This window comes from Ischnura elegans, chromosome 2 (assembly GCF_921293095.1).
Source record: "Ischnura elegans chromosome 2, ioIscEleg1.1, whole genome shotgun sequence".
Lineage (NCBI taxonomy): Eukaryota > Metazoa > Arthropoda > Insecta > Odonata > Coenagrionidae > Ischnura > Ischnura elegans.
In genome coordinates, this window is record NC_060247.1 from 37,393,779 (window position 1) to 37,420,054 (window position 26,276).

General features: G+C 36.6%; 1 protein-coding gene across 1 annotated transcript in view; it reads right to left on the reverse strand.

The window, feature by feature from the left end:
- The window catches only part of LOC124153618 (WD repeat-containing protein 91), a 71,669-nt gene that overhangs the window by 13,699 nt on the left and 31,694 nt on the right, over window positions 1-26,276 (reverse strand). Inside the window, exons 7-11 of the mRNA XM_046526901.1 lie at window positions 16,116-16,221; window positions 13,646-13,946; window positions 11,174-11,295; window positions 5,677-5,853; window positions 3,717-3,828 (exon numbers count right to left, since the gene is read on the reverse strand). Coding sequence (XP_046382857.1) covers window positions 3,717-3,828; window positions 5,677-5,853; window positions 11,174-11,295; window positions 13,646-13,946; window positions 16,116-16,221 — 818 coding nt within the window. The remainder of the gene's footprint in view (window positions 1-3,716; window positions 3,829-5,676; window positions 5,854-11,173; window positions 11,296-13,645; window positions 13,947-16,115; window positions 16,222-26,276) is intronic.

Here is a 26,276-nt window from a genome sequence, read left to right on the forward strand (position 1 = left end):
CTAAATTTACTGCCACGAGTGGGCATCCCGCGGCATTTATACTGCATAGTGTAATCGCTTATCAAACGTATAGAAACGCGTCGTTTTGAAGGACATACCTGGTTAATAGTCAACATCTGTCTTGCCGAGCAATTTCCATTACGTTGAGCACCTGATTTTTCAAAAATCATCTTCAGACGCTAATATGAGGATTTTTGCAACTGAAAATTATATTGGTGTCTAAACCTGCGGTTTAAAAAATTCGAACGAGTGTGTTCATTGTTGGACTAAATGGTGGATAGAAGAAATCGGAAATGCTTATAAGTGAAGAGCGCTGAAGGCAAGGTCGAGGGGAAGGAGCGCGCTCCCTCCCCTCCGTATTTCAAGCTACGAGGCTATGAGCGAAGGAGCAAGGGAAGAACACGTCCGATCTTGCATGTTACGTCGTTGCCTTTAATGCGAAGGGGCGAAGGCACAGCAATGTGATATACGCAGTTTGCGTTGCCTGAAGTTTCCAGTCCGTCTCGTCTTGTTTGAATGCGCTTATGCTACGCTTGTTTCTTCCGAAATTGTGCTGTTTGGACTATGTTGAATTTTAGTAGCCTTGTTTTAGCAATAAATCTTTGTGTCAATCAATTAGAGCTCAAAAAACTTAAATGCTGTCAGATATACATCGCGTTCGGTCAAATTCTTTTTAGAACCTCGTGCGTGTCTTACGATTGCTGAAAGATATCGAGATATCTCCGAGCTCAGAAGGTGACTCACCTAGCATTTGACCTCCAGAAACTCAGAAAATTGAACCTGGTAGACCGAAAAAGGTCAGTTGGTGAGATGGGGTAGGGATGAAACACGTTTCAATTGTTCCCCTGTAACTTGAAATTTTCCTATTTTCCTGTGGAGTCTCTCGGAAAGGAAAAAAACGGTAGAGGCATTGGCTGATGGAGGGCCGAGTGTAGTTCCGTTAGGCCCCTTGCACGCACACCGATTTTGAAAAGCCGGTAAAATATCGGCCGATATTTTACCGGCGAAGCGATGCTTGCACACACGCCAGATTTTTACCGGTCAAACGATAAGTTGCTATGTTTTTTAGCCGGCGCCGGCGATCCACAGTGACAATGGCCGGCAGCTAACCGGCATTTTGCCGGTGCCGGCGCGTGGTCGGTACGTGTGCAAGCTCCAATGCTCTCCCATTGTTCACTATTGGAATGTGGACGGCCGATATTTTACCCGCCGTCCAAAATCGGTGTGTGTGCAAGGGGCCTTAAATCTACGACGTGGTTATTATCCTACGGCGCTGAGATTTCCCCGATTGTTGTCCAATCTCTTGGGAAGGTTCATGCTATGTGCCTGTCTTGTTTTGCCTTAAAATTTTCTACGGCTGCAATTCTATTGCAATACTTCTGCGAGAGCTTTTAAACAAAATTGTTCGTGAGTAGGACAAGCAACGTAGAGCGATGGCGTATGCGAAGAGAGGATCGGAACTCTTTCTACTCCCTCTTACGCCGCTATCACCGCCGCAGTTATCAAAATTTCCTCTTTCAAATAGTACTGAAAGAGGAAATTTCGATTACTGTCGAAATTCCAGGCATACATCTGCAACACCGCATGATAGGATTTAAAAAAATGCCGCAAAATTTTTTCTTTACAGCTTCGATCCTCAAAATAGGGGTGCACCTCTTACACGTGTGCGCCTCTTACACAAGCTTAAACTGTACTAATTAAATAATTTGTTTTGTTTTTACCACTTTAATAACTGAATTTAGTAACAATATAACATTTAAATTACTAAATATATTCAAAATATTAATTAAATTGAAATTACATTTTTTAAATTTCATTCGAGCTGATTGTAAGCCCAGCCGTGGCCCAGCTCGAGTTGACACTTCACTACCGTGTTTGTAAACAAATCTCCAAGCAATTGTTGACAAACGGTAATGTCCGTGTTCCTGTCGAGGAATCGAGTAGTTTTAACTCATTTCCTTGGAATGATTGCAAATTAGTTTCAGTGAGCTCATCAACAAAGAGTTCCAGAATATGATTGATCACCAAAAGAATCAAAGATGGTTGATTTAGCGAGCAAGAACGAAGATGTGGATGACTAAAACGAGGTAAATTCAAATAGTTCTTACTCTGCATGGATTCGAATCTTTCAAATGTGTAACAAACGAAGACGAAATCACCAACTATCTATCTGAATATTTTAAGTACTTGGACGTACCTGGCTTACCAAGGCACGATTTACAGAAAAATGTAGTTTCTGTGCTCATGATCTTTCGAAGCCTAAACCAACCATAACTATCCAACGGAACGTGCTTGGTGATTAAAAAAATTGGTAATGAATGTGATTCACGCAACTTTACTCAAAGGAAAATTCAAAGGCGAGGAAGTCCTCATTCCGAAGATTCCACGATCTCAACTCATATGCCCTTTTGAGCTTAAATGTATTCAATTTCCAATTCGTGATAACGATTAAAAAATCGCATGGTCAGTCTTTCAGTTTTTGTGTTGTTTGTGCTCATGTGCTAATGAAAACCAATGATTTTCTCATGGTCAATTTAACGTGCTATGTTCACGAGTCGATAAACCATCCTCTGTATTTCTTCCTTCGCTTCAAGTGCGTAGCAAGGATAGGGGGTTTTGGGCGCAGCTAATACCACGGGTCTGTAGGGTATAGAAAACTCGCTAAGGTAAGCGGGTAGTGTGGGAACACTTCCCCCAGCATTTTTTAAGATAAATGGTTCAAAATAGTGGGTTTTGCGGCTGTGCAAATAGTTAAATATGTTTTGTTTGTTAGTCATCCGTCCCCCTAATATTAATAACAAAATCTTTTATAAAAAAAATTCTCTAAGCTCTTGGGGGGGGTTTATCCCCCAAAACCTCCCCTCGCTGCGTCACTGCTTTGCTTCGCTATATTTATTTAGCTTCATCCGCTTCATCTTGCGCCTGATAACAAAACAAAAACTGTTGTTTATCAGAAGGTGCTTGACGCAAGACATTAAACCCGAATGTGTAGGGCTCACCGTGGTGCGTTTACGCATGCAGTACGTTTACGCAGTGCATTTTTTCCATACAGATATACTAAAACTGGCGCGCCTTAAGTCATTTAATGCGAATGCTGCTTCATAGGGGCTTTTCTTGCACGATTTTGAGCATCAGTCAAGCGTCGGTCTGGGGTTGTGTCAACCTGCCCCCTGAATGGGCCAAGTGTATGCAACAGACTTGGACCTAAAAACATTTTTTTACAGCTAATAACGCAAATAGCCAACAACTGAATGCGTATAATTTTTATTTCATGAACTGCTTTATTAAACCACAATGCCCAAAATTTCTTAAGCTAAAACGTAAGAAAATTTGTTATAAAAAATCCGCGTAAACGTGCTCCGATCCACCCTATGTAGATTCAATAAAGAAAATGTTTTTCTGACAAGCAATTTTGGTACTCATTTACGTAGTTTTATTGAATTTGTATCCTTATTTTATTATAATAAATTAAACATGATTAAAAGCGATACCGCCGCTCTTGATTTATAAATGGTGTAAGTAAACTGTAAGTTCATTGATTGTTAGGCGGTACGAAGTTCGCCGGGTCAGCTAGTATATAAATAAAAATAAATAAATATAAAAATATTCAAAAATATTTCAAATTGATGGATATAATAAATTTATATCCATCAATTTGAAAGCCCAAAAGTAATGACCAAAATACAACGAGAACCCATGAAATTTGCACACCTTACCTCAAGTTTTCTTGTTTTAACGTCAAAGAGCATCAATTTTCCTTGAGAACCATCCGGTGCAGCTGAGCACACAAATGATGACTCCGTGGGACTGCAGCAGATGTCGACAATTCTAAATTTTAATGAAAATAATAACACAATTTAAGAGGGCTACTAATTTCCTTCACCACGTTCAGTTCAATTCTCATAGAATAATCCCAATTCCAACATAATCTTAAATACCAAAGAAATTTTACCAACAAAAGCTAGTACAGAGATCTAAAGGTAGCTTTTCTATTCAACACCTGAGAAGAAAGTTTGACTGAGAAGTAGGAAGTTCCCGGGAAAATTACATGTAACACTACATGAAAGCTTCATTCAAGAGAAACTTAGGAATGACATAGGATGTCAAACTTGAATTAAGTTTCTCAATTAAATCAAAATATACTTTATATTTCAAGTTTCATAAAATATATTTCATATTATTTATTATTCATTTTCAGTTACAAAATTCTACCAAATTCATAATGGGGAACATGTACAATTTATTTTAAAGTACTAGAATAAGAAGGTCCAAACCTCAAATGTACTTGACAAAAATTTTGCGGATCAGTAATATTTCTTAATGTAGATATGAGTCTTTAAAAATTACTCTTCACAGGCTGCTTGAAAATTCTACCTCATCGGAGTGCACACAGTGTGCCGTCTCAACATGGTATCCACTGATGACAGAGGGAGAAATGGATAGAAAATTGGTCGCTCTAGGGGCTCAAATGCAAATTTGGCAAAAATGATTGGTTTTTACGTCAAACTGCAGATTGTGGGTTGGGTTGTTAAGGCACTATTGAAACAAAGAAAGAGGATTATTTGGGGAGATTTGGAAAGACTTAAATGCAAATAAGTTGATTGCATTGTCAAACAGATATAAATTGGTTTCAAAGAAGGATCCTTGTGCTTTGCGCCACACTCTTATATCATTTGTTTAATGCAATAAGTGTATTAGTATCCATCGAAGCATCATGGATCTTCAAGATAAAAATGCATGAAAACCACATAAATCGTGTGTAGTGCCGCGTTGCTCAAGTACCTCTATTTCCTCGCTGGGGAAGGTTTTTGCTCGTGTCCCAAAGGACAAAAATGGGAGAAGAAAGTGGTTGATGACCTAAAGAATGGAGTTAAATACTTTATCTATACTGTCAATAGGATATTTCTGTAGGGATCGTTTTAACGTAAGTACACTCATGCATCAGGGTTATCAGAGGGTTTTATCAAATTGCCAGTTTTTCTCGGATGGCCACCAATTTTAGGATGCATCACTTAATTCATTTTCGAAGCAACCCTATAAATGCATCTACGTACATATAAGAATACCCAGTTATGGATTAAATATAAAGGAATTTAGGGGTAGGAGATTCACGAGAAACATGAAGTTTTAGGCAAGGTAAACTCAATATGTATCTGCTATTGTGATGCCCATAACGTTCTCTGCATGTCAATGCAAAACCTAAAATTTCGACTCATTTTTGCTGTGGATCACAGTTAAAGAAAAGGAACTCGAGTAAATACAGCGTGAATGGCCCTCGAAACTTATTTTTCTACCAATCAACTGCTCTTTTATTTCCTTTTTATGATCATTTGGCTCTCAACTATGGCCGATAAGAGAAACTTTTTAAGTTCCACATGGTAGGTTACCAAGTAAATACATGAAATAGATTTTCAGATATTAATGGATTTATTTATAAATTTAATTCCATACATATTTTTCCTAACCCTACGCCTAACCTTAACACAATATCAAAACACTTCCACTTTTGTTAAAAATAAATATGGAGGAAAAACACATGAAAAAGTGCAAGAAAAGGGCGAACGGTCAATTGCCTGCTGGCGGTCATAGTAATTAGTATGCAGCTTACCTCAGTCATTCCAGTAATAAGCCTTCAGAAAATACATTAAAAAATGCATTAAAATGGAGAACACTTGCCTACTGTCTCTCAAAGAACTGCTCACGTCTGATCCAAGTTCCCACACATTCTTCTTTTCTCTAGTGTCATACAACCTTATAACTCCACTACGAGTACCATAGAGAAAGTAACGCTCAGTTTTGTTCAGCCACTCCAAAGAGATAACACTTGACTTTGATGTAATTGTTGCAAGAGTCCTGGAATTAATAGAAAACCAAGCATTGAAATAAAAAAACATAACATTTTAAGACAAGGATTGTATTTGTCTTCAGCATAGAAAGACACTTGAACCAATTCTATACACCCAGGTATAGCAATTTAATTAAGATACATGATAAATGGCACATATATTCATCTATGGATGTTAACACCTGGGTTCTAATATTAAGGTATAATGTCATCCACTGCAGTGTAATGCCTCTAATGCCCAACCTTTCTAATTAGAATAATAATGATCTTGATTTACCAGATCGAAAGCTTTAGTAAAATCAAATAATATACAGTAAAACTTTGATTTTACGCAGTTGGAGGGACCGAAATATGGGCACTGTGTAAAATCAAAGTGTGTAAAATCAAGAGTTGGTATTGAGGAGGAGTATAATTTTCAGGATAACACTAGCTCATTATTGCTCGGAAAATGAAGCCTAATAATCTTATTTACTCAAAAGCAACACCACAGATGACGTGTTACCTTAAGAGAAACAACTTTGCATTCCTGAACAGTGTTTCCCATGGTTGAACAAAATGGTTGAAATGCCAGCATTTCTGGCACTAAGATTACTTCTGTTACCCAGGAGAAATTTCGGAATGGTGATACTAAATGGTCGCAGAGAAGCTAATTTTCGAAAATATTCTCATTAGAAGCAGTTTTCAGGATATCCGTTTAACCACCAGCAGACAAACAAAGATTGGAGATTGAAGAAATGAGATACCTGAGGATAGTCATCCAAATTAACCCCATTAATAGGGTGCAAAATTTTGCTAATACATCACAAAGGCTTTACATCCTGTGGGCCTGGGTTCAAGTCCTGGCAGTAGCAGAGACTTATCAGAGATGGCCCTATCCCTACTTGAGTCTAATGTGGAGGGCACTTCCAGTGCACCACTCTGTCCATCAGATGGGAAGTTAAGTCCTGGTCCATTTTGAGCTTATCATTACAACCTGGCTAATGCCAACATAGGGTTCCTATCCCCCCCAGCTCTTACTTCATGGCGCTAATGACCCCAGTTGTTGGTTACCTCCAAATAGCATACCATAGATAATACGGAGCACACAGGACCCGGGATATTCGGAAATTCAGATTTTTCCGGTGCTTAGATCACTTTTTTTAAGTGAGCTATTTAAATGACCGCGCAACTGCCGTCATGCCGCCCGTGATGAATAAAAAATGACAAATAGTCCTGAAAATTTTTCCTTCTTTATAATTTATATGCATTAAAAAAGCATTTCCCCATGAAATTTTAGCATTAGTAGATTGACTCTTCCGGGAATAGCTTCTCTGTCGGCATTCTTCCGTGAATTCAGCGCCGGGACCTTCGACTCACAAGCCGTGTGACTTAGCTTCACGTAATATTTTGCTTCCCCATATCTGATAACAACACCGGACACTTTTTGTATTTCGATTTAATGGTACTAAGCCATTCCTGAGTTTAAAGGGACTGCCTTATCACTCACGTCTTGAATTTGACTTCAATGATTACATGATGATTGACGACACGAGTTATTCTCCGAGGGCATTAACTCCCGTTCCGTTTTGCCACCTAGCGGAGTTAAGCTAATAGCTATTCAAGTTCCAACCATGTTTAACTTAAACCGTCTGACAATGAGATACAAGTTGAGTCGGTTCTGATAAGCGCGCAGCGCAAGCAATTTTCCCTCGCCTCCATTTGTCCCGCAGATGTGGGGTTAGCCTGGGAATGAGACAATGCAGGCTGCTTTTACCATCGTGTTGAATCACCATCGACTTACGTCCATACTAGAAGTACGACTATCTTTTTTGGATCACCTTGGAAGCCAAAATTTATGCACGGGAGTATATTTAACGACTCATTTCGCCATTATATTTCGCTGGGGTGACGGAAAACATAGCGTTGGCAAAATTCTAGAAAGCCTTGCGTTGGGGATAGATATTCCGTAGCTCATAATTCTGGATATAAACAGCGTCGATCAATAAGTCGAATAATAAACGAAAGGTGATAATGTTAATATCTCCAGCGATCGTGTCTTAATCAAAAGTAGTTACGCATGCACGGCGATTGCCGTGTGTTTTAGGTTTCGATATCCTTCTACAGCGAATTTGAACTAAGAGCGACATTCGCATTTGTAATGGAGCCTGAGAGGGCTCACGGGGAAGCAATAATTAGATTCGCGATGTATTTAGTTTCACGCTCTACAGCGCGATGTCATTTCAACGGTTCCTGTATTCATTTTTGCAACTCATTGAGACGAAATAATAACCTAACTGCATATTGCTCCAGTTGGATTTTCAAAACAAGCCGAAAGACAACTGCGTAAAATCAAGATTAGCGACCTCTTAGGGGCTGGGGTTATGCTGCGCAAAATCGAAAAACTGCGTAAAATCAAGAAAAGATGTAAAATCGAAGTTTCACCATTGCAATTCCCTATGCTTTCCGGCCGGACTTGAATGCCGCTGCGTAAAAACGAGACTTGATGTAAAATCGAAGTGCGTAAGATCGAAGTTTTACTGTAGCTAAGGTTTCATTTTTACAATATATGTATATGGAATGTAATATTCTGTCCATAGCCTAGAAAATGGCAGAAAAGGTAGACTTTCCCTGAGTAAATCCATGTTAGGGAGAATCTTGTACTGATCCAGATACAATACTAGAGGTGTATAGGTATATAAATCCCTCAAAAATTTTAGAACAGGAGTTTAGGAGACTTTTGGATTATGGGAAATGTTGAATCTGAACAATGACCTAACCAAGGTAGCTACTTAATTAGATGATTTTATTCTTTTACAGTGAATTTCAACCAATTAATTATAAAAAGTAAGTCCTCTGCATACGAACTATCAGAGGTATGAACATTCAAAAAATTCAAGCATGCCAAGACTTCAAATTTGGTGTCCCGCAAGAAATTTTTAGTTTACTCTTTTAATGTTGTGGAAATAATGAGGGAATCTGCTTTTATCAAGTTTTTGAGGGCCAATAACTATTTATCAAGTACTTTCCCAATGAAACTGATCCACATTTCCAGTTCATCTTTGCATGAAAAATCCTCTAAAACAGATCTGCTCTAAAGGAGCAATTAGTGACAAAAACAGTTTGCAGAGCCATTTTCCATGGGTTTACAGACAATCCTCAATTTGCAGAGCAAGCCCATATTACATAGACTAAAAGCTCTCTACATTTACTCAAATCCATGTCCCCATTCTGTAAATATGACAATACACTACCAAATGCCATAAAATTTAGAAATAAAGTACACACACTCAGGGTTTTGATCAGCTGTGCATAAAATTATGAATTAGTAGAGGTCCTTGAAAGTGGTTTTATTTTTTGCTAAAATTCGTTTTAAAACCATGCGATTTCGGTTTTATAGAAAATCTTGGCGGTGTTATTATAATGCTACAATTTTCCCACATTTATAGGCATTTTATTATTTTATAGTACAGTTTCATGAATACTTTTATTAAGCATTTTACATAACATTTAACACAATTTCAACTGCACAAAATTTCTGATAAAACTAAATATTGGTTCAAGGTATATGAATATGTAGTTCAAGTATGTAGTCTTGGTGAATACGATTGGCAAATGGCAAATCCCTACTACCTTACATGTGTATACTTCGAGAGCCATTCCAGAATTTTTGGATTGCCAAGTTTCTCTACACTAAATAAAGCCTTCAAAAATGCTTCAGTAGTAGCAACAACAAGCTCCTCCTTCGCTTTCTTTGACTGAGTGACTGTATGTTCAAATGATAGCTGTCGTTTTGCAGGTCCCCTTCCTTTCGCACATTTATGTGTATCGCTACTGATGTGCTTTAACAAAGTGTCACATCTTTCAAATTCAAATCTTTCATCGCAAACTTTGCACAGTAATACTCTTTTCTTTCAAATTAAATCCTTCTGAGCTGAATTCACTTTCCCTGGTATGAACAGTATCACTAGCTTTCGGAATTTTAAATTCCTATCCTTCGTTCGATATTTAAAGCTGGAACTACGATATAAAAAAGTCCAACTGCAAAACACAACCTATCATGATGGCATTATTTGCTCCACCTCCGGTAAAGTGACAATTCGCTATAGCGAGTGTTTATTGGAGCACCGTGGGATCTCATTTTATCGAGGTTGCACTGTACTCAGTGAATGAGTTCTTGGATGACTCCTTTTAACTTAAATTTCTCTTTTTGTATGCTCATAATTACATTAATGGCTTTTATTTTTTTTTTAATTGAATGTATCTTTGTATGGGTATTTTTATTGTTTTTTTCCTGTTTTCGACGTGTCTTATATCATTGTACATACTGCTTTCATTTTGTATTTTTGATCGCTAGGCAAATAAATATTATCTTATCTTATCTTATTTGAGGTATCGATTTAACTATTGTGAAATCAGGAACTGCTCAGCATTTTGCCCACACTTCCTTTCCAGCAAAATGCTTTTGGCTCCAAATGTGTCACACCCACAGCTAGATCAGTTAACACTAGTGAGTTAACACTAATGTGTAATGCAGTGTTGCGTTATGCAGGATAGCTATACTTTTCAATGCCTTGATTAGGTTTTTCAACTTACAAACAAAGTCTTGGAACACATCTTGTGCGTATGTTCATATGACTTTCTGTATTAACTATTATAAAATACAATGGTATTTGGCCTTCATGTAGATTCTATTTTTTTTTCAACCACATTATTTTCCATGATTCTGAAGGATCACTAAGGATGGGAGAGCTATATACATAGCCAGCAGTACTGTCCCACAGAGCCTCCAGTAAGGTCATTCATACATCATCAACATGTGTTGAATTATTGCAAGTGTATTTCTGTTATATATGCGAGTGAAAAAAATAATTTTTTGCAGTGCACTTTCAAGTGAAGAGGCTGGAGAAAAAAAAGTGACAGAAAAGCGTAAAGGCCTGTTCATTACCTGAGGCTAGAAAAAAAGATGAAGCATGCAAAAGAGGTATTTACCATTACTTACAATGCTAGGCACTAAAGTAATACTAGTATAATTTAAGGTTCTATTGATTCACTATTATTCAAATGGTTGACCAGTTATAAGCAAGGAAACATTTGTTTCATTTAATAATGGGCAAGGCTAGAAAATACAGCCAACAATATGATACAAAATGCAAAATCAAATCTTCATCCCTTTGATCATTAGCATGGAGAGCTATAACATATAAGCAAGGATAGATTACTTCTACCAAAAAGAAACAACTATGAAGTGTTCCATGAGAGCAACAATAAAATAACTCCCTTTTAATGAAGGACATTATTTCTCATTGTTTAAACAAAATTTGACAGGTAATTTTAAGGAAAAGAACTTACTTTGGTGAGGGAGGAAGAGACCACACTTTAACAACTCCATCCATGTCTGAACTGGCAATAGTAGAACCAGACATATTGAACTTACACTGAGTGATTGACGATTTGTGTTCCGAATATTTTTCCTGCAGGAGCAACAGGAGGCAACAGATAAAAACCACAGATTTTATTACTTCAAATATTAATAATCAATCTTAAACTATTTGGCACCAAATGTGGAATTTATGCCCGTTGATAAATACTGATCTGCTTAGGGAGTGCCAAAGAGAGATAGCAGTATCTTGATCATCATAGCCACTCAATCACTTAGTTATAGATGCTAGGATACATTTTACATAAATTAAAGCAATTGATAAATAAAAATTGTTTTTATCCATCCCTTATGGCAAATGATATGACAACTCAATCTGTATTTTCAGTTTTGTTACAAATTTCATATTCATGTCCGTAAGTAAATACATGTAAAGGAGCAAGAGTCTAGGTTCACAGGATAATTTTCGTAAAAATTTTGAAGCAAGGAGTACTTTATGATTGAAGCTTTCCCAGCTCATGGTGTTTAAAGAGAGAGAGTTGATTAAAGAGAGCATACATCTGTATGTCTCTCTTTAATCAAGAGTACTCTTACATTCACATCCTATGGTGAAATATTTTGGCAATGTTATACAGGAACCAGTTAAAATAGTTCTTGACATATAAAACCTTGGAGGATTGAAAGATCTTGAATGAAAAATTTAATTTAATGAAAGGTAAACATAATTTGAAATTCTTAATAGTTTAATGTGAGTTTCCCGGGCTGAAATTCATAAATAACATAGCAAGAAAAGAGTTGTATTTTATATTTTTACTAAAGATTGGTCGAATAGCAGATTTCTTGAACTCGAATATTCAAATACCTCGAATTTCGAATACCTCGAATACTAAATGATGAATGCAGGAATGTTTGACTAGGTGTCCTATGCAGCAGGAAACCCAAGATTTTGGCGAGTAATTGTGATAGCCTTTAAAGGATTCAAACAGGAATTTAGCTGATTAATGGAATATTTTAATTTTATGGAAACATTTTGGGCATATAGTTGATTCTACTAACATCTCTTTCAAATATTCTACACACCACCTCATGAAAAAATGATTGCATGCCGTCTCGGCATGTACACTGCTACGATGGATTTCTGTCAGATGTACACATTTTTATCTACCAAATGCCATTTCAGCAGCACGCCCATCTGATACTCGGCTTCATCCAACTTCTTATTTTTAACAGGTAGCTCACTTTACCCCCACTCCTGCTGTCAAGTGCTAGCAGACAATCCAAGGCGTTTTGCAAAATACACGCGCTTCTCCACTGGATTTTCTTCAATTATTTTCAGTCCATCTTTAGAAGTTCTCATGAGGTAGCAGATGAATTTGAATCGCTAGCACGGAGAAACCAAATATCCTGAGAAAATATCCCTTCGTCTGTGACAATAGAGATTTATAGCATAACTCATAAATTGTAACTTGATATATGTTTTCGGAAAAAAATACTGCATCAACTTCCGAGAAGCTCAGTTGCGAGGATATCGAGTTTTGCCAGAATGCTAAGTCTCCATCGCATTTTGACGTTCATTTCCTTGCACAAAATGCTTAAATAAAGTCAGAAATACGTCATGTTTGGTATTATTCTTTTTTAAATTACATGCAAATTACTAATATTTCAATCCAATAAAGGTGTAATATCAATTGCCAAAAGTAATTATTAGATACCTTTTGGGCTAATAGATGATTCATGCTGTAGTTGACCTCCAGAAATGGGGAACTTCGAAGCAGGAAGGCAGAAAAAGGTCAGTGGGGGAGAAAGAGTGCAACACGATTCTATTATTCTCCTGTAACTTCACATTTTCTTTCGAAGCTTTTGATTTATGGTCTTCGTAATACGAACCCTGCACGAGCTGGGGCCTTTTGTTTGATTTCGGAGAGGAGGAAAGCATCAGAGTGGGTGAGGTGAGTACTGATGGATGGAGGGGTACCGGATTTTGGGTTTGTGCTACGTAGTTACTATCCCACGGCAATGAGGTTCTTCTGGTGGGGGAAACCGGGGATTTTCGGATTTTTTTGGTTCCCCAGATTGAACTCTTTTCACCAATCTAATCCACGAATTTGATGTAGTTTGTCAACTTGCCTAAAACGGCACTGCATGCACTAAACGACTAGAGTTCTCTACATTTTTCCAAGTCAACTACCAACGACATGCGTGCGACAGTGTATGGCATGGTATTCAAAGTATTCGAGGTATTCGAGACGGTACCTTTAGCATAATTATTCGAGATCTCGAAGATTGAATACTTTCTAGTATTCGAGGTATTCGAGTATTCGCAGATACTATTCGCACATCTCTAATATTTACATAAGTATTAAAGGCATTCTATTCAAAAGTATGCATGTGACACATCCAATCTTCATAAAAGAGGTCACTAAAAAAGTTGACATATTATTCACCTGATCCAAAGTCAAGTAAGAGCAACTTTCCCCTCCACAGATCAATTCTCCACTGCCCATTTTAACATCCGAAACCGATGAACTTTCATGAGTGAGGGTGTGCTGCATTCTACTTCCTGACATAACTCTTTCCCTCCTCTCAGGCTCAAGGGACTGATCTCGTTTCATGATCCCTTGTAGTGCAGGTGTTGATTTAAGGGAAGAATTCTCCGCAGCCTTAGAGTCACCCGCTACTGATGTCCTCTTCAAAGATCCAGACTGATTTTGTTCAGAGCCCAACAGCCTACTTCCTGTGAGTGCCCTGTTGATAAGTAAGGGTATGTAATATACTATATACGAGTAAAAATGTTCTTAAACTTTTTGGACTCAACATTGAAAATATCATGAGTTTCATGCAATGGCTAATGTGCTTATCATTCATTAACCACTCTGCACCCATTAATGTACATAAGCTATCATTTTACCATTCACATTCTATGGTGAAATATTGTGGTAATGTTATACAAAAATCAGCTGAAATAGCAGCTCTTGACATCTACACCCTCATAAGACTAGAAAATAAGTTAGGAATCATATGAAAGTAATAACTATGAACTGGGTGGCAGAGATTATTGAAAACATTGGTATACAAATATTCATCGAAATAATATTATATTGGATATTAAAAATTATAGTAGTACAGTGAAACCTTGATCTATCGTAAATTGTAACCTGATTCCTGTTTTCAGAAAAAAATGCTGCATCAACTGCCGAGAAGCTCGGCTGCAAATATATCGAGTTTCGCCAGAAATCACCATCGTATTTTTTCAGTTATTTCCTAGCTTAAAATGCTTAAATAAGGTTAGAAATACGTCGTTTTTGGTTTCAACCTTTTTCTAATTACGTGCACATTATTAGTATTTCAATCTAATAAAAGTATAATACCAATTGCCAAAAATTATTGTTAGACGCCTTTTGGGGTAATTGGTGATTCATCCAGCAGTTGACCTCCAGAAGCGTGAAACTTTGAAGCGGGTAAGCTGAAAAAGGTCAACAGGCAAGAAAAGGGGAGGCGTGAAAAAAGGTTTCTTTTGTTCTCGTGTAACTTGACATTTTCTTTCGACGCTAAGGTCTTCATAATACGATCTCTGCATGAGCAGGGACCTTTTGTTTGATTTTGGAGAAGAGGAAAGCGTCAGAGGGGGGAGGCGAATACTGAATGGAGTGGGATAGTGGATCTTGGGAAATGCGCTAATGTTACTATCCCACAGGACTCAGCTTCTCCCCATGGTAGTTCTATCTCCTGGGGAAGATTCAAACTATATCTGTCATCATTAGCCACATATAACACATCATAAACACTTCGTCTCATATTCGTCAAATGATGGATGCGGGAAAATTGTTCGACAGGACCGCGATCTTCAAACGATCAATGCGGGAAAACGATAGTTTGGGGAAAGATAGATGTGGGAAAAAATTACATTGTCTTCATGGAACTTTATTTGGAACCAGGAATGGTGAACGATGAATGCGGGAAAACGATCAATGCAGGATTGATAGATCGCGGTTCCACTGTATTAAAATAAGTGTATATGCTATATATATCTATTTTTTATAATTTTGTAATTTGTATTTTGTATAAGTAATGGGATTTCTGAAAACATTTTCACCTAAAATACATTTACAGAATATTCAACAATTTCAAAATACATATATTTAAATTGAGTCACATGAGGCCCATTCACAGAACAAGTATCAGAGAAATGTTCCATGAGTGTTCACGTTGCAATCAACTTATATGTAAAAGGATTGAGGCAGTCAAATTTTTGTCATGAATATAGAATATGGCATGAACAATGGATTAGGTAGAGGATACTTGTTTCATGAAAATAATCAAGTAACATGCCAAAAGTCTAGCTAAAAGTATTTCAAAACTCTGAACTGAGAATTGAAGTATCAAATAGATACAGACACAGTTTATAAATACATGCGACAAAGCTCTAATTCGATTGCCGGTCATGAAACCATAACTGGATGACATTACTTTATAATCCATCTATTATTTTCATGGAGAAAATGCACACATGCAATTACTAAATACAACTGGGAAAAGTTACAGGATAACGTTAATCTTAAAAATTAAGTAAAAATATGAACACAACATATTACTTTAAAATCCGAGCTAAAGCCAAAGATATCACCTCTAAAGGCCGTTTTACACGGTACACGGAATTGCACAGGTTAGAGCTGCATTAATTTCTAAAATGGCGTGGAATTGCGCGAATGCATGAACGAAATTAGAACAGGGGCTATTTTGCCGTCTCGCATCCACGCATTCTCGCATGTGTTCTAGCAATTCACCGCTTTACACGATGCAATTTTGATTGCCCCTTCACACGTACGTCAGACTGCGCAATTCCGTGTAAAATGGCCTTAAGACAATGAGTTAGACCATTTGAAAAATCCACTAATTTTATATAATAGTTCTCACCCTTGCATTGAACTTGCAGAACTCACACTCAAACTGCCTGTTAACTGTGCTCGTGTTTTTCCCCTTTTTTCTTCAAGACTGATGGATGACGAAAGTTTACGGGAACCTAGGCAAGGGGAAAATAAATGATTTCGATGAATTTGATAATGCGTTCATGTGAGTCATTCATCCATTCAAGCAAATAAAATGGAAAATATTAATCCTATGCAGAAGAAGTTGATTCTGAATAAACATGCCGAAGAGATGATATTATAAAACCTATTGGCATCATTTAATGCTAAAAATTTTACCACGCAAAAAAGGATGTTAATTTTTTTAAATAACATTTCACATTATGACAGCATAGCAGTCTAGTAGATAAGCTGTAAGGCTGCTGACTCAGTCACTACTTTCTATCCCAGGAGAAGTCTGAGGATTGCCCCATCAAAAATCTGTACAATGTGGACCATGTAAAGGGCTAGGCTCCCCTGACAGTAATGTCTGAAATACACATGCCTTTAGGTTGCTGGTGGGCTCCACCCATATATCCAGTCCATTCTTTCTGGTGGCAGCACCGAGTGAGTGGCACACACAAAATTTACATAATAGAAATAGATAGAAATAAAATACTAGATAGAAATTTACATAATATTAATTCATTACTTTTTGGGGCCATTATTTTTTAAATTTCAGATAATTTATTTATGCTACAATGATCCTTTAATCACATTATTCATTCAATGCAATTCAATCAAATTAATAAAGCCAGTTCAGAAGTAAAAGCATAAAACAAGTACCATTTATGTGCTGCGTAGCCCAAACAGTGTGTCAGCAGGTTCCCTCTCTAAACATTATTTTTGTATAATTATTATTATTTTACTACTTAAACTGTGATAATACTTCTGGAATTCACAACACATTGTTACGTCAACATTTTAAATCAAATAAAATATTTTAAAATATTCATTAATATCTTTTAATATTTCTTCACCATGCATGTACACGGAAAGTGCTGGACCCTTTGTATTTTAAATCTGTAACAAATGGCAATGATATTCACATCGAATTTATTCAAGGAAATAACTGCAGACTAGTCATTATGGAAGCACTTGTATGTGCATATAAAAATTGAAAATCATACCGAGTATGAATCATTTGCCCAGACATTGATTGAAACACAAGTCTCCTTAATTCACACTAGAGGTTCTACCACTTGAACTAACATGTCATCATCTTCCCTGGCAGTTTTTCCCCAGCGAATTTAGGAGATCTGAGTCATATAAGAAAATGAATCTTCATGCAAAAGAGACAGGGTAATGAGAATAAGGGCCCCCGCGCACTGGCAACTTTTACGAAGCAACTATTTAGTTGCTTTGAGGAAGTCCCTGTGGAACACATGGCAGTTGCGGCAACTAAAAAGTTGCCCGTGCGCGGGGCCACAGTCAATTTCGTGTGCTTCATTTGAACATCTATTTAGTACACACTATTTTATTAGTATTTAGAACACACTATTTAGTTGCTTTGTAAAAGTTGCAAGTGCGTGGGGGCCCTAAGAGTGAATACTATTTATGTAAATGTGGTCCACAAAAATTTATCATCTATGGTTTACATCTTTTCATAGCCAAAACTGGTTTCATATCAGCAATAAATAAGTGTGAAAAAGTATTGTTTTCATTCACCTTAGAATGAAAACTTAGATAAATATATTCAATTACCATCAATTTCATTACTTGCAAACATAACTTCAGACAAATAACCAGTATTTCCTCAAATTGATAAGGAGTCTCAAAGCTACGGAAGGAGGCAATTTTCCTACAACATTTTCATTTCTAAACATCTTATTCATTGAATAACATTCAAAGTTCCTCTCTCCTAACAATCATTTATCAGGTGTATAAAGGGCAGGGTATTGAGTCAACCAAATGGAAGGGTTGAGTGTTTCTGCCAGAAAATTACTACTCCAAATTCTTTTCTTTTGCTTAAATTCCCCTACATTTCCATGCATTGAGGAGTTGGTATAAAAAAAATTAATACTTCAATTTCAACCAATAACATCTAATCTGAATGCCCAATTCCTTTTAGTCTTAGGGCTCTTAAAAATACTGCTCACATCCATTTGATATCATCACTTGCATATGTAAACTCAATTGCTTCAATGAAATTGGAAGCTTTCCAATCTAATTATTACACTCATTGAAGCCTTTGAATTATCAGCAGCTTCCCTAATGGACGTTATGGATGAACCCTTCTTCAGTATGATACCAAGTCAAGGTTCATCATTACCAATCCAAGTGATGAGATGCCAAACTCTGTGACCTGAAAGAGATGAGTTCACCTTCTACATTTATAATAATGACCCTTTCTCTCCAAGATTCTAAATAAAGAATTCACAACTAACCAAATAGAAACAGTTTAAAATTTCATCTTCATCTGTTTATTAAATGTTTTTCTTAAAATACCACTTGAAAATTCTCATTTGTTCAACATTACAGAAAATTTTATGACAAATTTTAAACTGAATTATTGCAATCATTAACAAAGTGCTTTTAAAGGTTTATCTTATTTCCAAGGTAACTTTTTTGGAGAGAATGAAGTAATATGCATGTTTTCCTGTTCCTCTAATACTTTACCCGTCTATGTGAGCCATCCCTTCTTATTACAGAGCCTAGATTATTTCCTTAGGGTTGTAAAGAACGAATTGCGATATAACCTAACTGTTCCAGGTTTTTTTCAGATTTGTGTAGAAATAGTATCCTGCACCTTTTGTATACTGAAATGTATGCATTTAACAACAAAATTAACTGCTATGCACTGATTATTTTCTAAAAAATACACACCTTTAAAAATAAACTGGATCTCTCAATTTCCAGTAAGGTATGCAACATTAGGTTCAAATCCTATCTAACACAATTATTTTTACAATTCAAATTTCACCCTTGGTGTATATTTGCACCTGTGAGTGTGCCTGCGTATCCAGTCACTTGTTACATGCAGTGCTAGGGAATCCATCCGTTATGCAATAGCAACAAAGTAAGGTTTTTCTCTCTAACAATGGCTTTGTCCTTTGTGCCACAGTATGCACTTAAAACATCAACACTTTCTTTCGAAAACCCAGTTTAAAATTCACCTATGAAGATGATGGCTTGATGGAGTAACTGGAAATATTCCTGAACAACAACTAGGAGATTCGGGATCAAATCCTGGTAAAGCCAAATAATTTTATTGTGGTAACTTCCGCCCTTGGTCTAAGGAACAAGAGATCATGAAATAACTCCCAGGGATGCTCAAGCATTATGTAAGCACACCTGGAGGAGGGTTGTAAGTTGCTTAATTTTGGAGTGCCGCAAAATGTTATTTATGCTTAAATGAGGGGGGAGGGGTCAAATAAAACCCAAGATTGTGCTCGTGTATTACTCAAAAGCTATCACATCAAAATATGGTACCACTGAAAATTTGATTAGTCAAACGCAGAATTACAATCTGATTGACCCAAGCAGAGGTTAATGAAAAGGATAAAAAAGGAACCTTGTTAAAAGCCTGATTACATAATATATACAAGTTAGCCCATTTAGGCCTAGCAGTATCATATCGTACCAGCAGATTGTGGGATATCCAGCAGGTTGTGGGATATTAAATGTACCTTGATTTTCATTCATCATTATTTGTTCTGGTTTCAATTTGATAAGTTCGTTTTTTCATTTTATTTTTTGCTTTTTTAAAGCTATATTACACACATGAACAGCCGTTTGACACCTGAGAATTTTCATTCAGCCGAAAAAATGGAATTTTTAGTGCAGACCTTTCCATTTTCCTTAACTTACAAAGTTTATATTCCTAATACAAAGATGCTGTTTTGTAATTATGTATAATAGTTATAACATCCAAATTTCATATAAAGTATGAATTTATGATGTGGGCCTAATATTTAGGAAGTTATAAATCAAAACATTTTGGTGGTATCATATGGTACCACTTGGTGAACAGCCATTCACTGCCTTATTTTGAACTGCAGCTTACTCCCGCAAGTGCATTGAGGTTACAACAGATGGCGATTACGATGCAGACCATGCAGAACATTTCTATTTTTAAATAAATTTTTATCATAAATGTAAGGTAGGCCTAAATTAAAAAGAATACAATTTTATACGAAAATTTAACGTTTGGAAAGGAAATTGCTTAGCTTTTCTACAAAAACACACACTTTATTGCCGACTAGTTTCGGTTACACTGTACCATTATCAATTTAACCTTTTTTTTAATTTAAATTGAAAATTTAACCTTTAAGATGAAACTTATTGTTTATATAATTGTTTAATCAAACCTTTGTGTGCTAAAGTGCACAGCAAGAGTCCTTGTTTGCATTGCCAGAACCTGTAGATGGTTGTGTTTTTACTGAAATTCACTCCTCCACTACTCTAAATGTAGTCGAATCTCAGTCATAATTTTTTTGTGAGATATTTTTACATGTATAAAAACATTCTGAAACATTTTTGCTTGTTTTCATTCAGTCCCTTTTTAGATATTGACCTGCAAAAACCAACACTAAAAGGCTTTCAACATTGCTTGACAATCTCTAGATAAATAAGGAGTGGATTCTCAGTACTAAAGCTTATAATGCAAGTAGTTTTTTAACCCTTAGTTACTCGCTAACCGCAGACTTTGCCGCATTTTTTGATAATTTGACATAGCACGTATACTGCATATAGATCACTGGTGGCACACTTTCGTATTCTATTTCTGTACTTTTTCCTCGACCAAGAACATTATTGTCCACAACAATTCCTTAAGAAAAATTATTCAAAGTAATTATCACGATATTTGCATATTAATATGCTTTATTTTTATTTATAAATGAAAGAGTGAAATATTTAAAGTGCTTTTAATTATTAGACACCATCCAATGTGATAAATTACCCTAAAATTTTAATGTATGTTTAGGAAAACCAAAAATATTGAAGTGTGGCAAAAAACCGCAAGCATGCACTGGCACTATCCTTGCGGGGGCGTGTAGCTAAGGGTTAAGAATTCAACTCAGAAACAACATTTTATTATTGAGACTTGCTACCTTCATAAAAAATTATGATGTTAAAAAGTTAGTACTGACAAATTTTTCCCAAGTTTTCAGGTTTAGATTTTGACTGACTATCTTTTATGATAGAAATTGTTTTAAATGGTTCCCTAAAGTTACTATCATGCCAAACACACTGGTTTTTTAATTTTTCTGATATTGTTTAAAATAGCTTTGATATTATAACTTTATGCAAGCCATGTTTTCATCAAAATTTTCCCAGCTGCCCTTTTAAAAATGGCTGCCAAAAAAAACAGCTGGTAATTTTTTTCAAATAGTGTTTTGTGATTGTCTACTTGTTGGGAACTGATGATAAAAAAAAGGAGTTAAAAATGTTGAGCAACATGGCCTAGTTGATTTGAAATGGACTGACCCTATATTGTTTGGGGAGAGGGCTGTATGAAAGAAATCCTCCTAAGGCAAGGATGCTAATGCTTACAAGTGAAGAGTGCTGAAGGAGAGGTCGAGGGGAAGGAGCGTGCTCCCTCCGTATTTCAAGCAACGAGGCTAATAGCGAAGGAGCAAGGGAAGGGAACATGTCCGATCTTGAATGTGATGTCGTTGCCTTCAAAGCGAAGGCACAACAATGTGATATACGCAGTTTGTGTTGCCTTAACCTTCCAGTCCATCTCGTCTTGTTTGAATGCACATGCTTCGCTTGTTTCTTCCGAAATGGTCCTGTTTGGACTATATTAAATATTAGTAGCCTTTTTGTGTCTATAAATCTTTGAGTCTATAAATAGGAGCTTAAAAAACTTAAATGCAGTGAGATATGTGTTGCATTAGGTCTCATTCTTTTATGAACCTCGTGCGTGTCATACAATCATATAATTGCCGAAAGCTATCAAGATATCTTCGAGCTCAGTAGGTGACTCACAAAGCATTTGGCCTCCAGAAACTGGGAGAATTGAACCTGGTACACCGAAAAAGGTCAGTTGGTGAGGTGGTGTAGGGATGAAACATGTTTCCAATGTTCCCGTGTAGCTTGATATTTTCCTTTGAACCAAGTGATTTATGGTCTGTGGGGTCTCAGAAAGGAAAAAAAAATGGCAGAGGTATTGGCTGATGGAGGGCCGAGTGTGGTTCCGTAAATCTATGACGTGGTTATTATCCTATGGCGCTGAGATTCCCCTGATTGTTGTTCAATCTCTTGGGAAGGTTCATGCTATGTGCCTGTCGAGTTTTGCCTTAAAATTTTCCTTGGCTGCAATTCTATTGCAATACTCCAATGAGAGTTTAAAAAAAAATTGTTCGTGAGTAGGACAAGTATCATAGAGAAATGGTGTATGCAAAGAGAGGATGGGAACTCTTTTTACTCCCTCTTATGGGACGTTGCATTCACTAAAGCATTGAGTAAACATTTCAGATTCAATTTCTTCAGTGAATTTGATCTGAAGTATCCACTGAAGGGCATTATCTGTGGATATGTGGATCCGAGGTATTCTTAGTAAGCATCATAAGGTTAAGACTACAAGTGAATACCTAAATATTTCCAAGCGCCATGCATATTGTGTAAATTTAGCTGAAAAAATGCCGCGTAAATTTTTAGTATTGAAAGAGGAAATTTTGATAAATATCAAAAGTCCAGGCGTATGTTGGCAACACCACGCTATAGGATAGAAAAAATGCAGCAATTTTTTTTCTTTAGCTTCGATGCTCAAAATAGGGGTGCGTCTCTTACACATGTGCAGCTCTTAAACACACTTACACAGTATATGTACTCTTATTTTTCAAACTTCGAAATAAAGTGGTCTAACTCATGGCCATGGAATTTGAAACGGAGGTGAGAAGCATCAATATCACTTATTGTTTCAAATTATGAGTGAAACAACTTCTGTAAATAAAATTGTCTCACTCAATTGAGAAATATATGCAGTATACAAATTTGCAAATTACATTTTAATGCCCGTTTACCATGATTATATACTTACATTATGAACAAGATTGTTTTTATTGTCAACCATTCCAATATTTTTTTCTAAATCTGATGCCTCCAACACCATTTGCATGAATTTACATGTTTCTGGATAATATACATTACTCATATTATTATGAGGTGAGTTCAATAAGTAATGTGGCACATTTTATTTCACCCCCAATTTTGGCAAAAAAAATTGGCATTTCTTGGGGAAAATTTTAAAAACATTCCCACTTCTTCATGTTTAGTGGCATTCAATTCTGGTAGGTGACTGTACTATGTATACGGAACTGTTAAAATGGCGTCCGTAACAGAGGTGCATTCTTAACAACGGGCAGTAATTGAGTTTTTTTTTATGGAAAACCATGGTATCTCAGATATTCATAGGCACTTGCAGCATGTCTACAGTAATCTGGCAGCCGACAAAAGCACAGTGAGTCGTTGAGCAACACAGGCTTCATCATCACCGCTAATGGGATGATGAACAAGTTATTCATGCAGTACCACATTGTCTCTGACATCGACCATGTCATGGTACTTTGCAGGCATACAGGCCCTTCCCTCAAGGTGGCATCGGCCATACCATTGAATGGAGATTACATTGAAAAATAGTGTTGTGTAGCTAAAAGATTGGGGAATAACATGGTGCATTTGAATGCTGAATGAAGCAGCCCCAGTTTAAGAAAAAAATGTGTTGCATTACTTATTGAACTGCCATCGTATTAAAATCATAATTACACCTTAGCCAATAATGATAAAAGGTTTAAAGAACCCAGCTGAATGCCTTTACCCCTAATCCATCACCTTTACAGAGCATACTTTTCTCAGAATGAACCAAACTTCCAATCACCATTCCACCACCAACCACTTTATCAAAACAGAACCTTTACCAATCACAAAAAAAATTAACACACAAACCATGGCTCATCATCATGATGCTAAGCATCGAATCTTGGTATTGTGAACGAAAATCTTTTCTCATAAAAGCTTAATTGCAATAAATTGAACTGGAACGCCACAAATAAAATGAAAACATAATTCAATCATTCTATGTTTTAATCACATGGTGATACCTAAGAGTTGAAACTTACCCCACAGTAAAAAAATTCTGTGAATTAAAACATGTGCAGAGGCTAATTTCACAATGGACTTCCAAAGATAGTAGTGGAACCTCTATCTATCTATTTTTAAGGGGATGGATGAAAAATACAATGAATGCGGTTCCTATACTATGCCATGATCAAACCGTGAATTATTAACAACTTGAAACAATCCTTACAAGAAATACTCAGTAGACAGCCATAAAGCTGGGAACTCAAGTTTCACAAATGGCAGTGAAAATTCTGCATTGCATCAAGGCCGTTTTACAAGGGGCAAGGAATTGCGCAGGTTAGAGCTGCATTAATTTCTAAAATGGTGCGGAATTGCGCGGATGCATGAACCAAATTAGAACAGGAGCTATTTTGACGTCTCCCATCCACGCATTCTCGCATGTGTTCTGGCAATTCACCGCTTTACACGACGCAATTTTGATTGCGCCTTCGCACGTACGTCAGATTGCACAATTCCATGTACCGTGTAAAACGGCCTTTAACGATGAATGCGGGAATGTTGGACTATGTTGCCTGCGTAATAGTATATACAGGATTTGGTTGCCTATGTAGCAGGAAACGTAGGATTTTGGTGCGTAATTGTAATATTCTCAAAAGAATTCATACAGGAATTAACTCATTTAGAAGAATATTCTAATTTTATGGAAACACTTCCGGCATCTTGTTGATTCAACTAATATTTCTTTCTAATATCCTAAGGGAACACTAAAAAATGTTTGCACGCCGCCTCGGCATTTACACTGCAATGATGGATTACTGTCTAATATAAAAATTCTTATCTATCTAACTCTATTTCAAGTACTCATACATATGATAGCAAAGTTCATGTAATGCCAAAAAAATTTGCCACCTCAGCAATTGGTTGTGAGATGGATCACATGGGCTACAAATACTCTACTATCTGAAATGTTCCTTTCTAATAGGTACATTTTTAATATAATTGCTATATTTAAATATAATCTAGTAAAGCATGAACAATGTTGCCTTAATTGGCAGAGGCACGCCCACCTGATTTTCGGCTTCAACCAACTCATTGTTTCCATCAGGTAACTAGCCCTTCCCCCACCCCTTCCATTATGTACTAGTCGACAAACCGAGTCTTTTGGCAATATTCACCGAGTTCTCCCCGGATTTTCTACTTCAATTATTTTCAGTCCATTTTTTAAAGTTCTCATTTGCTTCTTCAGAAGAGACATGGTCCGAAGACAAATAAAAATAAAACTAATAAAAATGAAACCTGAATTTAATAAACCCACACTCAAAACACTCGCTGGTTTGAAGTCAACCCACACTAGAAAGCACGGAACCACTTGTACAAGTTAAAGTTCGGAACTAACATTATCGCATATGGCGTATGCAGAATTGATTGCAGTGGGTGACCAAATTACGGAACAACGAAAGTTTTTGCCCTAAAGAGAAGGAAACTTTATCTAAGTAGCAAGCCTATGAATTCCAATGGCTTGTAGGAAGTAACGAAATATCCTGAGAAATTATCCCTTAGTCAGTGAGTCTGATGAGTGAGATTCATATTCTAACTTGCGAATTGTAACCTGAATGCCCGTTTACTGAAAAATATGCCTCATCAACTGCCGATAAGCTCCACTGCAAGTATCTCAAATTTTGCCAGAATGCTAAACTTCTGTCCTTTTTGCCTCCTATTTCCTTGCTTAAAATGCTTAAAAGAAATACGTCGTGTTTGGTCTCATTCTTCTTTTCATTACGTGCACATTACTAATATTTCAATCCCATAAATGAATAATACGAATTCCTGAAAGTCATTGTTAGACACCTTTTGAACCAATAGGTGACTCATGCAACAGTTGACCTCCAGAAACTGGAAACTTGGATGCAGATAGGCTGAAAAAGGTCAATGGGTGAGAAATGGGGAGGGGTGAAACAGGTTTCTATTATTCTCACGTAATTTGATATTTTCTTTTGAAGCTTATGATTTATGGTCTTCGTAACACAAAACCTGCACTACCCATGGTATGGGGTGCCAAGGGAGGAAGAGGAGAAAAGCCGAAGAGGGGTGGGGAAGGGCTGATAGGAGTTTTGTCAAATGATAGGTGTGGGAAAAAATTACA